Source organism: Callospermophilus lateralis, chromosome 17, assembly GCF_048772815.1.
Source record: "Callospermophilus lateralis isolate mCalLat2 chromosome 17, mCalLat2.hap1, whole genome shotgun sequence".
Taxonomy (NCBI): domain Eukaryota; kingdom Metazoa; phylum Chordata; class Mammalia; order Rodentia; family Sciuridae; genus Callospermophilus; species Callospermophilus lateralis.
Window position 1 is genome coordinate 72,721,296 of NC_135321.1, and position 12,541 is coordinate 72,733,836.

The 12,541-nt window shown below is 52.1% G+C and overlaps 1 protein-coding gene across 1 annotated transcript in view; it reads left to right on the plus strand.

Annotated features, from left to right (window-relative positions):
* The first annotated feature begins 3,874 nt into the window (after nucleotides 1-3,874).
* The window catches only part of Phf2 (PHD finger protein 2), a 56,936-nt gene continuing 48,269 nt past the window's right edge, over nucleotides 3,875-12,541 (plus strand). Inside the window, exon 1 of the mRNA XM_077105631.1 lies at nucleotides 3,875-3,975. Within this exon, the coding sequence (XP_076961746.1) occupies nucleotides 3,875-3,975 (101 nt within the window). The remainder of the gene's footprint in view (nucleotides 3,976-12,541) is intronic.

Here is a 12,541-nt window from a genome sequence, read left to right on the forward strand (position 1 = left end):
GCCTGTGGCACTATTGAGAGGTGGTGGAATCTTTTGGAGATGGGACCTAGTGGGAGGTTTTAGGTCATTGATTATGTGCCCTGGAATGAAATATTGGGACCCTGGCCCCTCTGCTCCCTCTTTCTTTGCTTTTTGGCTGCCATGGGGCAAACGGGCTTCATCTGCTGTGTGCTCCCACCATGATGGACCATGCTGCCACAGGCCCAAAGCAACAGGGCCAAGTAGCCACTGATTCAAAGTTTTGAAACTGAGCCCAAATAAACCTTTCCTTTTTGTAAGTTGATTATCTTAGGTGTTTTGTCATAGTGATGAAAAGCTGCCGACACAAGCAGTACCACCAAGCACCCTCTGAAATTGTTGACCTTTACCAGCCCCATGGTGAGGAATCTCACGTGGTTCCAGGGGGCATTTCTTCCTACCAGTGATATTGCACATCTTCTCATATGTTATATAGCCATTTATATGTCCTTTTCTGTAAGCTATTTAGGTCACAGCTTCAATCAACAGTCAGATGTCTCAAAAGAAGAACTACAAATGGCCAAAAACTACATGAAAAAATGTTCAACATTTTTAGCAATCAGGGAAATGCAAAATTAAAAATACACTGAGATTTCATCTCACCTTAGAATGGCAGCCGTCAAGAGTACAAATAAAGACCATTGCTGGGGAAAAAGGTACTCTTATAGATTGCTGGTAGGACTGCAAATTAGTACAACCACTCTGGAAAGCACTGTGGACATTCCTCAAAAGACGAGGAATGTAACCACTATATGACCCAGCCATCCCAGACCTTGATATCTATCCCAAAGAACTAAAATCAGCGTACTTTAATGACACATGCATAACAATGCTTATAGCAGCACAATTTACATTAACCAAGTCATGGAACCAGCCCAGGTGCTCATCTGTAGGCAAATGGATCAAGAAAATGTGGTGTAGATACATAATGGAGTTTTACTGAGCCATAAAGAAGAATGAAATGATGTCATTTGCTGGTAAATGGATGGAACTGGGGAACATCATGCTAAGCCGAAGAAGCCAGACTCAGAAAGTCAAGGGTTGAATGTTTTCTTTCGTATATGAAAGCTAGAGAGAAAAAAATACATAAAAAAGGGAATCTTGTGACAATAGAAGGGAGATTCGCTAAGTAGAAGCAGGGGACCAAGGGTGAGGGTGGAGGGGAGGCAAAGGGGAAGAACTGGGTAATAAAGTTGACCAGATTATGCCACTTTATATATAATTATAATGCACCAATTAAAAATAAATAGAGGGAAGGAAGGCAAGTAGGGAAGAGGAAGGGCATCAGGGAGGGAGGGGGAAGACAGTACTAGGGCCTGAAGTGGAGAAAACTGTTATGTGCATTTATGGATTTCAAAAGGAATCCTACTGTCATGTACAACTACAGTGCAGCAAAAAATTACTAGTCAGGCAGAGATTTCATTATGCAATTTTCCTACAGAAGAGAGTCTTCTTACTGTTTGCTCCATCCTTAACATGCATCGGCTCTAGGCTGAGGCCTGCCTTAGGTGCATGAAACTCATTTGCGAGCAGTCATTGATGTTGGTCCTTGATACTTTTCCGAGTAATGGGCAGCTGTTCCGTTGTCCTGGATTATCTTGATTTTTGCATCCACAATGTGGTGGAGCTCCCAGGGTCTCAGGAGAGGAGCCCCCCCCCCCATCACTATGGAGGTGCAAGAAGGTCTAGTTCACCTGCACATGCACTCCACAGCCATCCCTGATGTGGCTTCAATTAGAGCAATAGGCCAGTGTGCCCTGCTGACGTCTCTCCCACGTATATTTATTTTAAATAAACCTACAGCGGTGTTTTTGCACTTTTAAATGCCCTAGAGGTCTCACTTTCAACAGGCTGCCCTAGAATGCCGTATTTCAGCTGAGTTACCTAGAGCGACTTGGGCCTCTGTGCCTTGGCCACTCTGGCCTGCCCTTCCTGGTTCCTGTTTGCCTCTGGACTTGGGGATATCTCCCGGTGGAACCTGAGCACTCCCTGCTTCCTCTGGGAGTGCTCAAGCCCGGGGCAGGTTTTTCAGGTTTCTTGGTCATGGCACATTAGCTGTCACGGGGACTTCTGAGAAGAGCCCAGCAAAGCCCTCGGCTTTAGAGCTCAGTAACTGGGCCTTGCACACTAAGTAATGCACCTCTGGAGTTTAGGGGAGGTCTGCTCTGGCCTGATTTCCACCAGTCGTGCTTGGGGTTTTCTTTAAGCAAACCATTCTAGAAATGTGGCTAAGAAGGGGATTCCCAGATAAGCCAGCCAAAGCCAGCACCTTGGCACGGGCTGCCTGGCTGGGTGCAAAGATGCCAAAGGGAAAGCAAGGGTGGCATGTGGGTCGGCACGTGTCTGGGCTACTCCTCCGCGTGGGATTTTGTGAAGCCTGTAACTGAAGTCCCCATGGCGCATGAGAAATCCATCGAGGAGTGACAGGGTCTAAGGGCCTAGGACAGTTCCTGCTGTCACACCCTTCTAGGCCTGGTGTGACTTTAGGGACAGGCTCTGACCCAGCAGGACCTGGGGGCAGGGTGGAAGTTGGTGTCCAGATTTCTTAACCCTTCCCAGATGTCTCTGTGACCTGGTGTGGGATGATTCCCAGGACGCATTGCCAACTGCAAAGCCCCTGAGGCTATCGTGGGTCTAGCAGGACCACCCTGAGCCCCCACATCCTGACAGTAGAGGGATTGGGAGGCTCACCTCAACCAAGAGACCCCAATCCTGTCTCCATCCGGGGCAGCCTGGCCTGTGCCTGCAGTTGGCATATGCAGCACCATGCAGCACCTGCTCTAGAAATGCACAGCTTGGCACAATCACGTGGAAACACCGAGAAACCCAGACAGTGGTCTCTGCATCAGACCAGCAGCCCAGGGCCCTCAGAAGGCCAGGCTGTGAAGTACCAAAACCTGTCCCAGTTTAAGGAGCTCGGAGACCTGACGGCTGAGTACTGCATGTGATCTGAGCAAATGCACCGATGTCTACACTGACCACTGTGGGGACCCCTGGGAAAATCTGAAGACCCACCAGGTCCTCTTCTCATGATTTAGTCCTCACAGCCACTTTGGAGTAGGTGGTGCTGTGGCCCCTTTCCAGGGGAAGGAGCAGAGTCACGTGCCCCAGGGCTGCCAGCAGAAGAGGCACAGGGGTCAGGTCACGCCCTCCAGTGCCAGGTCGCGGCCACTAAGGAGAGAGGACGTTGGCTCACAGGGCTGTCACCAGCATGTGTACCCACTGACCTAGAAGAGAAGAGCAGCCTCCCGGGGCATGTCCCTGGGTGTTGGCGCCTCTCGTGCGTGGACCCGAGTGCTGCTCAGCATGCAGAGTGTGCTTCGCTTGGTTGTGACACAGTGAGAACTTGAAGATGCACACAGGCTCCCTGGGCCCAGCTTCTTCACTTTCCACAGGGATTTTCTCCCTTCTTCCCTGCCTGTGGCTTCCCCCCAGCCACCCTGTCCTGCTGAAGAGAAGCACCGCAGAGTTCACGTGAAGTCAGCACGGCCAGGAAGCAGCTCGGGGCAAGGCCCAGCTCATCAGATGTTGCCCTACCCCTCCATCTTCTCCTAGGAGTGGGAAAGAGGCTGGGCTGGGCTCCATCAACTCAGGGTTCTGGAAGAGTGCACTTGGCACACCTGGTAACAGGGAAGAGATGTTGGCATTCTTCCCACCCAGATTCTGTTTCCCTGTGGAGTTTTGCCCTTTTTTAGCCACTCACTACCAGAAATGAAAGTTATTGTAATGTTCTGTCAGCCCAGCAGGAGAAAATGATGGCGGTGATAGTGATGGGGATGATGGGGATGATGGTGGTGCTTGGCTTGTATGGATACTAGTAGTGGTGATCCCGATGGTGATGGTGATGATGGTAGTGATGGTGGTGGTGGTGGTAATGATGGTTTTGATGGTGAGGATGATGGTGGTGGTGCTGATGGTGGTGATGATAATGAAGGTGCTGGCGGTGGTGACCCTATGGTGATGATCCTAATGGTGATGTAATGGTAATGATGGTGGTGGTGGTGATGGTGGTGCTGATGGTGGTGATGATAATGGAGGTACTGGCGGTGGTGATCCTAATGATGATGATCCTAATGGTGATGTAATGGTGATGATGGTGGTGATGGTGATGGTGCTGATGGTGGTGATGATAATGGAGGTGCTGGCGGTGGTGATCCTAATGGTGATGATCCTAATGGTGATGTAATGGTGATGATGGTGGTGATGGTGATGGTGCTGATGGTGGTGATGATAATGGAGCTACTGGCGGTGGTGATCCTAATGGTGATGATCCTAATGGTGATGATGGTGGTGATGGTGATGTTGCTGATGGTGGTGATGATAATGGAGGTGCTGGCGGTGGTGACCCTATGGTGATGATCCTAATGGTGATGTAATGGTAATGATGGTGGTGGTGGTGATGGTGGTGATGGTGGTGCTGATGGTGGTGATGGTAATGGAGGTACTGGCGGTGGTGATCCTAATAGTGATGATCCTAATGGTGATGTAATGGTGATGATGGTGGTGATGGTGATGGTGCTGATGGTGGTGATGATAATGGAGGTGCTGGCGGTGGTGATCCTAATGGTGATGTGATGATAAAGATGGTGGTGATGGTGATGACTATGACAAGCAGTGAACTATCTTTTCAGGCACCTGTGTGTGCTAGGCACTGTGGTTGGTGTGGTACATCCAACCCCTCCTGTAATTCTCTCATCAACTCTATTAAGATCTGATGGTCTATTCTTTGTGGTAAAGAATCTGAGACTCACTGTGGCTCAATACGTCTGGTGGTCACCAAGTTGGTGGTGGCAATCGCAGCCCAGGGTTTCTACATGCTCTGGGTGTCACTGGACCTGAGATGCCCCAGGTGCTGTGCTAGGGGCCAGACCACTGGACCTCCTGACATCTTGGTGGCCTCTCCATGCCTACTTCTGCCCCGTCACCACTGGGCTCCTTCTGACACCCAGGGCATCTTGAGCAGCAAGAACCTGTCTATACCACGATCCGTCCTGAGACAGAGGTCCCCAGCCTCACTCCAGGCTGGATGGCTCAGGAGGTGTTCTATAAGGGCACAGGGCACAGGAAAGAGGGAGGAGATGACTAGGAAGACAGCTGTCCTTAAGCAGGGTTTCTTTTGCTAGATATAAAAACCCGGTATTTTTGGTGATTTAGTAAAGTGTAGGGGGTATGCTGTCATGTTTAGTGTGTTGTATAGAAACTTAAACTTCTCAACTCAGACACTTAGAAGACCACAGTTTTATTTATGTATTGACAGTGCTGGGGATCAAAGCCCGGGACTTGTGCCTGCTAGGTAAGCTCTCTACCACTGAGCCACACCTCCACCCAAACCTGTTGTTTTAACTACTTTGTCGTTTGAGCACAGCTTGACCTGGTTACCTGACGGTTGCTGGCTGGAGATGTACATTATCCCTAACTTTTGTTATTTTAAAATAACCACGAATCTTTGTGTGCATGTTTACTCTTTGCCTAAGGTTTGTAGATGTGGAGTTACTGACCTAAAAGACACAAATCTATTACAGCTCTTGCCACATGTGGCTGGAGTTTAGGAGGCTCCTTGCCAACTTACCACCCTGCCTGGGAGGACCAGATCACCCACCGTGCGCTCCCACTTGGGTCACGAGTTGGTGTTTTGAAAGATGAACTTTGCCAAGGGCCATTCCCGGTGGTGGTCGCTGCCTTAATGCACACCCGCCACCGGGGGAGCTTCTGTGGTCCTGCACCCCGCGATGCTGCGGAAGGGCCAAAGGTCAGTGAGAGCTCCGCCTCTCCCCCCCTCCTTGGGGATTAAAAGAGGATCTGATATTCTTCTTATAATTAAAAAAAAAAAAAAACTGTCAGAGCAAGGTTACAAGAACTGAGGTTAATGGAAGTCAGTGCTTTTAACAGCAGGAGGAAAAGCTCGGCTGCTGTCCAGTTGTGTTGCTCACAAACTAATTCCATTCTGGATTTTAAAGCATTAAGGAATGCGACATGGTGAGGGGTGCCCTGCTGTGGGCCAGGATCAGGACCCAGTCTTCCCTCCCTGGGCTACTGTGCTGGACCCTTGACTCTGCTTGGAGGGAGCCCAAGACAACGTGAAGCCCTTCAGGGGTCTCTGCCCTGTGGTTTACTGCTGACCGTGGCCTTGGGCACCTGTCATTGCTCAGTGTTGTACCCTGACACACTTGAAGCTGGGATTCCATGTCGCCCTCAAGAAAGCCGCTGCACCATCTGCAGAGCAGGGATTCCTGCAGGACAATGGGACACTCTCAAAAATCACTTCCTCTCTGGGCCCCCCTTGCCTGTCCTACCGGGAGGGTCTTAGAGCCGTGCCGAGTGGCAGAGTCTGGTGTTCACCCAAGGAACTGCGTGAAGGCTTCCTGGGAACTGACAAGCTTCGTGAGCCATCTTAATGGGGGTTTCATGGCCCCTGCAAGTCACCGAATCCAGCCCTCCTGCCTCATCCCCGTTCCGTTTCCTTGATCTTGGCCATTTTCTCTTGGGTCGCATCCCCCACCCCACCCATCTCTGGATTTGGAAATTCTACCATCTTCCTAGTTACTGAGCTTCTGGCCCTAAATTTGCTTTAGCCTTCTTTGGAGTTGACTCAGTTTGTAGTGCTGGGGTCACAGTTGGCTCAGGTGAGACAGGTTGGCCTCACCTAGTGGTGCAATCTCACCCGTGTCACTGGAACGCGGCTCCCTCCACCCTGTCCTCTCCACAGGGCCCTCCTCAGGGCTAAAGTGAGTGTGATGAACCGAATCCCACATATAACATGAGTATGGGTACACGTGTGCACCGACATGCATACACCCAGAACTGGACACGTGCGCATGCACACACAAGCAGCACATCTGCCCGCATTTCCAGGCACACACTCATCCCTGGGCACATGCACACACAGACGCAAGGCACGCACAAGGCACTCATGCATACACATGGCCACACATAGCACATAGATATACACGGATTCACACACATGCGGCATATCCTCATTTTAAAAGGGATCGGGCCACTTTTCTCCTCTAACCCGCATCTTTGCACTTACTGTATTGTGGCACTCTCAACAGCATGGAAAAGTGACTTCATTCTTTTTGTTGTAAATTAGTTTAGCAGCACTGTGGCCTGCTTGTCTGCTTGTATGTGTGTCTGTCTGTGTGTGCATAGTGTGTGTCTGTGTGGGGCGTGTGCCAGTGTGAGTGTGAAGCCACGTCATGGATTGCGTGCTTGGATGCCTATTCATGGCCATGTGGGCCTCAGCGTCCTTCTGTGGTGACATTTTGGGAGCTGCCTCTCCTGTCATCACTGTGGTACTTTGCTGGGACCTGCAGGACTGGGCTCCCTGTGCCCACACCCTCCACACACCCCTGCGCCACATTGGCTTCTCCTTTCTCAGGGCCCCGGTGGACCCTCCCCATCACGTTGACTGCAGGGCAGGTGTTTTGTTTTTTCCTCACAGCTCTGAGATCTGAGTCTTTGTTTGGTCCTTGTCCCATGCCCCTCAGCCGTCACAGGTGTGGACACCCCTGCCGAGCCATCTCCCAGCCCCTTGGAGCCCCACACCGGAGACCCAGACTCGGGGGCCCGTGAGTTGGTGCAAACCTCATTCCTCCGCTTGTGTCTCTTCCTGGGGACTGAGCTGCTCAGATGCTCCCAGGGCAGGGAAGGAAGTTTTGACTGGTCTGAGATGGTGCCCGGGAGCAGCATGTGCTGGCCTCACCAAAGTATGGGGCTGGTTGTTCCTAGTGTCTAAAGGATGGCGTTGTGGAGGTGGCAGTGGCCGGGGAGGGTGGGGAGTCCTAGCAGGATCAGTTCTTAGGTGGCCCAGTGGCCTGTGCTCTGGGCTCTCCCCGTAACCAAGCCTGAACCGCTGCGGCTGTCCGGCGCATGCAACTCTGCCCAGTTTCCACAGCAGCAGTGTGTTTTCTTGTGGAGCCGTTGTCCTGGGCCCTCCCTGACTCCCCTGGGGCCAGATCCTGCCTCTCCCGGCTCCAGGTCTCTCCCCTCCCCCCAGGTCTGGAGAAGGCTGAAGGAGGCGGTCAGGCAGGGCCACCCCTGAGGCTCCGTGTCTCTGCTCTTTCCCAGGGACTACGGCTCATCTGCCTTGGCTTGTCAGAGGGGAGGGCAGCCTAGGCTGAGGACCCTGCTGCAGGGCACAGGTGACCAGTGGGCCCGGTGCTCGGAGCCATGCGCCTCCTGTGAGGTCCTGTTGGGGGCTCATTCTTCACCTGAGCCAGCTTTTCCCCAAGGGGGTGGCATTAAAATTAGCTAAATCTGGCCCTTGAAACGTCAGGTGGCCTACAAAGGGTGTTGGAGGGTACGGTGGGCGAGGGCCACTAGGAGTGTCCACAGAGAGTACCGCTGAGTGACATTTCCTGTTACTCAGTGAACAGTGTTAAACTCACACCAGGAGTGCAGGGACTGCAAGGTCCTAAAGCCACCAAGCCCCCTTCAGAATGCCAGCGTCATTTGCTCCTGGCTTAGGAAACTCTCTCCCTCTGTGCTGTGGCTATTTTTCTTAATAATTTCTTAGGGGCCCTTGGAAAGCTTTGACTTTGGGATAATAAAATAAAGTGACCAGTGTTGGCAAATAGCCTGCCTGTGAGGATGGGGGTGGCCACGGTGGGACCTGGCTCACAGCAGGTCCCTGGGTTCTTCCGTGGCCCTCTGCTCCTGAGCCTCGTTTGGGTAGCTTGGTTTTTACCCCTAGGTGGCTGTGGTCAGGGTTGGTGGCCCGGGCAGTAGGGCGTAGTGACTCGAGGTTAGGGCCTGCAGGGAGCCCACCGGGTTCCCTTAGCAGGTCTGCTCCTTCAGTGTGGCAGGTGACAGAGAGGGCCCTGTGGTCACCCCTGGGCCAGCCCTGCACGTTCTGTGCCCACCTCTGGCCCAGGCCCTGGCTGGCTCAGGTTGAGAGAGCATCATGGCCCTCAGTTCTGTGAGCTTATCTGGAGCAGAAGCAGAGAGACTAACCTGCGACCCTCTCTCTCTCTCTCTCTCTCTCTCTCTCAATTAGAGCTTCATGGTTATACATGGTGGTTGGGTTCATCCAGGCAAACTCAGACCTGCTAACCACCTCTCTTTCCCTGGAGCTCAGGGTGGCCATTCTGGCCGAGGACAGGCTGCCCCAGGCTGCGTGGCGTGGGGTGGCAGGCCTGGATGCCCCGTTGTGTGGGTGGACCCTCCTGTGGACCCTTCTGTGGCTGGTGCTCACCCGCAGTACAGAGCACGGGGCCGCTGTGTGGAGGTTGTGGCCCTGTGAGCCTCAACCCCCTCTGCCCTTTAATCCCGAGGTGCTTGGAACCTGGTCAGGCACTGACTCCCTGGACAGTGCTCCCAGTCGGGGTGCTGGCTGCCACGTGGCTGTGCCCTTGGCCTCGGCTTCCTTGCCTGTGAGCTGGGCTCACGCTGTCTGCTCCCTTGGCGTCAGGATGAGGAGCCAGGGATCTGCTGGCAGAGCCAGGACGGGCATGGTGGGTGCTCCCAGGCCCCGTCCTGGTCCTCCGGGGCTTTAGTGGGAGGTGAATTTGAAGAACGTGTTGGTTTCTGTCCTTGAGGATTGGCCTGCAGCCCAAGCTCCACTGTGGCTTTGCGACAGGGTGGATCCCCCACGCGCTGAGATTCGCCTGTGGAAACCCCCTCCGCTGCTCCCGGGGTGCAGCTGGTCCTGGGCTGAGGCAGACGTGTTGCTTGCTGGGGCATCGCCTGCTCTCTGGGGCGTCTGGGGGCTTTCCACAGACCAAGGTGGTCCCAGCTCTGAAATCAGCAGGATGCAGCCCGTTCCCCTGCCAGGTGACTTGGCTCGTTTCGTCATTATGAATTATGGCAGTCATGACAAAGGCTGTTCCCAGCCTGCTCCCCGTCTGGTCCCACAAAAGCCTTTGGGCCTGCTGAGGCCCAGGGTCACTGTGAAGGGGAGGTGTGCAGAGTGCCACGGGGTATCACGCTGCACCTCCCTGCTCCACCTGCTGGCTGTGCTCTGTCCCCGCCCTCCTCCTGTATCCGTCTGTTTGGGGAGGTCCCCCCGAGTCTAGTGGCCCCAGGGCCATCCTGACCTTGCGTGGGAAAGTCCTCCACAGGCGTGTTTTGATGATTGGGAGCACTGTGTTAATCCTGGGCGTTCTCTCCGCTTCCTTCCCAACTTCTGTTTGATCACCCAGCCACTTGGCTTCCTGGGAGCAGACGAAGGTCCCTCACTGAGATAGAGGAACCCTGTATTTCTAAACGTTTCCAAGGTCTGTTTCTGGGCTTCGGGCTCTCTCGCTCAGACTCACGGCCGTGACAGCTCTGGCAGAGCCACCTGCACAGGGACAAGGCCCTGGTGCCTGGGAGGGTTGGTCGGGTACCTTGGGCAGTGGCAGTGACCACTCCATCTATGGAGTGCTCACCCTGGGTCAGGCCCATCCGTCCGTTTATGTCCTGGATCTGCACCTGCAAATGCCCCAAAGGCAAGGGCAACACTGACCCCATGAACTGGCAAGAACCACGTTTAACCCCGTGGGCCCAGTTTCTCTGTTCTTATAAGTAGGGCTGATGAAATATGATCCCCATCATTGAAGCACTGCTTCACAATCACATTTAGGGTTCTTGGCAGTGATGGGGTTCGTGATAGTGAAGAAGGTGATGATGATGGTGGAGATAGTGATGATGATGGTGGGCATGATGGTGACGATGATGGTAGAGATAGGGTGGGGATGATGGTGGAGATGATGGTGGGGATGATGGTGATGATGCTGGTGGAGATGATGGTGATGATGGTGGTGGGGATGATGGTGATGATGATGTTGGTGGTGGAGATGATGGTGATGATGATGATGGAGATGATGGTGATGATAATGGGGATGACGGTGATGATGGTGGTGGAGATGATGGTGGAGATGATGGTGGGGATGATGGTGATTATGGTGGTGGGGATGATGGTGATGATGGTGGTGGGGATGATGGTGATGATGATGTTGGTGGTGGAGATGAAGGTGATGATGATGGTGGGGATGGCGGTGATGATGGTGGGCATGATGGTGATGATGATGGTAGAGATAGGGATGATGATGATGGGGATGATGGTGGAAATGATGGTGGTGATGATGGTGATGATGGTGGTGGGGATGATGGTGATGATGGTGGTGGGGATGATGGTGATGATGGTGGTGGGGATGATGGTGATGATGGTGGTAGAGATAGGGATGATGATGGTGGAGATGATGGTGATGATGGTGATGATGGTGGTGGGAATGATGGTAATGATGGTGGTAGAGATAGGGATGATGATGGTGGAGATGATGGTGGGATGATGGTGATGATGGTGGTGGGGATGATGGTGATGATGCTGGTGGGGATGATGGTGATGATGGTGGTAGAGATAGGGATGATGATGGTGGAGATGATGGTGGGATGATGGTGATGATGGTGGTGGGGATGATGGTAATGATGGTGGTGGGGATGATGATGGTGGAGATGATGGTGGGATGATGGTGATGATGGTGGTGGGGATGATGGTAATGATGGTGGTGGGGATGATGATGATGTTGGTGGTGGAGATGATGGTGATGATGATGATGGAGATGATGGTGATGATGATGGTGGGGATGACGGTGATGATGGAGGTAGAGATGATGGTGGCGATGATGGTGAAGCTGGTGAGGATGGTGACAAAAGGATGGTGATTATGAGGGGGATGATGATGAGGATGGTGGGGATGAAGGTGATGGTGATGAGGGAGATCATGCTGGTGGTGATGTCACTCAGGCAGAGTCAGCTCTTTGTTTTTTCTCACTCTTTTTTATTGAGCTAAAATTCATGTAACTTGACATTAGCCGTTTTAACGTGAACAAGTCAGTAGCACTTCGTACATTCACTCTGTGTAACCATGGCCTGTATCTGGTTCCAGACAGTTCCCAAAGGAAGCTCCACAGCCACTACATGGTAGCCTCCCATTCCCTTGGCTTGCTCCCGGCCTGCGCACCACTCTGTGTCTCTCTAGATGGACCTGTTATGGACATTTCTTATCAGTAGAATCACACGGTGTCAGTGCGGGTGTGTGACATTTTCCACTGACATAGTTTTGAGATTCATACACACTCTCGGACATACTCAAACTTCATTCCTTTTTCAGGGCTCGATGATATTCCCCTGTATGTAGGACCACGTATTGTTTATCTGTTCATTTGTCATTGGCTGTTTGGGTTGTTTTCACCTTGTGGTTTTTGTGAATACCCTTATTACTTGTATTCAAAGATTTGTTTTTTGAAGCCTATATTCAGTTCTCTTGGGTGTATACCCATGAGTGGAATAATTGCTGGGGACACATTGTAATTTTATGCATATTTTCTGAGGAAACATCAAACTTTTTTCCCCAGGTGCCTGTGCCATTTTATATTCCCTCCACTGAGGAATTGGAAGAGGGTTACAATTATCCCATACCCTTGTAAATACTTGCTTTTCTAAAAAAAAAAAAATCATAAAAGCAAATTTATAGCCATTCTAGTGGGTACGAAGTGATACGTCATTTAGTTTTGATTTGCACTTTAATAACAATGGTGAACAT